Source organism: Poecilia latipinna, unplaced genomic scaffold, assembly GCF_001443285.1.
Source record: "Poecilia latipinna isolate Pla-1442-1.1 unplaced genomic scaffold, P_latipinna-1.0 Scaffold2884, whole genome shotgun sequence".
In the NCBI taxonomy this organism is placed as follows: domain Eukaryota; kingdom Metazoa; phylum Chordata; class Actinopteri; order Cyprinodontiformes; family Poeciliidae; genus Poecilia; species Poecilia latipinna.
The window spans coordinates 46,094-47,140 of NW_015115500.1; the positions used below are offsets into that span (position 1 = coordinate 46,094).

Below are 1,047 nucleotides of genomic sequence, written 5' to 3' on the forward strand. Positions count from 1 at the left end.
AGGCTCGGGGAGCTATGGCTCGGGGGAAGGCTGCGCTCCGGCAGCAGGCTCGGGGAGCTCTGGCTCGGGGGAAGGCTGCGCTCCGGCAACAGGCTCGGGGAGCTATGGCTCGGGGGAAGGCTGCGCTCCGGCAGCAGGCTCGGGGAGCTCTGGCTCGGGGGAAGGCTGCGCTCTAGCAGCAGACTCGGGGAGCTCGGGCGGCTGCGCTCCGGCAGCAGACTCGGGGAGCTCGGGCGGCTGCGCTCCGGCAGCAGACTCGGGAGACTTTGGAGCGGCCCACGCCACTAATCGTGCTGCCTGCCGCCCGGGCGCCAGCCTGGCTGCTTGGAACCCCACTACCAGGGGAACTGTGGCGACAGGAGACGGGCTGATGGCGGCGGTTGGAGAGGAGGCAGGAACTGGTTGAGGTGACGGGCAGATAGTGGTGGCTGGAGTGGATGCCTGGACTGACGGAGGTGGCATGAACGGCGGGGGTGACGGAGCTCTGACAGGTGTGGTGAATACTTTCTTTATGAGGAATTCTTCGTGCATTTCTTGAATTAAATCCAGCATGAACGGATCAGCGTGAAACATGCTAGACAGGTAACTGAAGTCCTCCTCGAACTCGATGTTATAGATGTCTTTTGATTTGAGGAATGGGTAAACGGGTAGAGCTGTGGCAGTGGTTGCTGGGTCCATGTTGGCGTTCCTCACCGGTGCTGGTCGGGTCCTTCTGTCATAAGGTGGGGTTGAAGTGGTGAGGAGATGACGCAGAGAACCCAGGTTATGGTGAAGATGAATTTAATGGTGAAAATAAAGCTCTACAGTCCATACAGGCAGCACGGCAGAAACTAGCACACAGCTAAGTACCGGTAGCAACTGAATCACAGGACTAGACACGAGGGCTGACACTACCAGGACTAAACAGTTCTACTGGAGCGCAAGTAACACAAAAACTGAGACGTTAGACAAACCAGGACTTTACAGTTCTACTGGCGAACTACGACAACAAACGACGATAGACAAGGACCCGACGAGGAACACAGACAACAGGTGGGTTTAAATACA

General features: G+C 57.6%; 1 protein-coding gene across 1 annotated transcript; it reads right to left on the bottom strand.

Annotated features, from left to right (window-relative positions):
- Positions 1–9: 9 nt before the first annotated feature.
- Positions 10–785, bottom strand: LOC106939473 (vegetative cell wall protein gp1-like). Its single transcript, XM_015021872.1, has one exon. The coding sequence runs from the start codon at positions 676–678 to the stop codon at positions 103–105; it is 576 nt and encodes a 191-aa protein (XP_014877358.1). The 5' UTR covers positions 679–785; the 3' UTR covers positions 10–102.
- Positions 786–1,047: the final 262 nt, after the last annotated feature.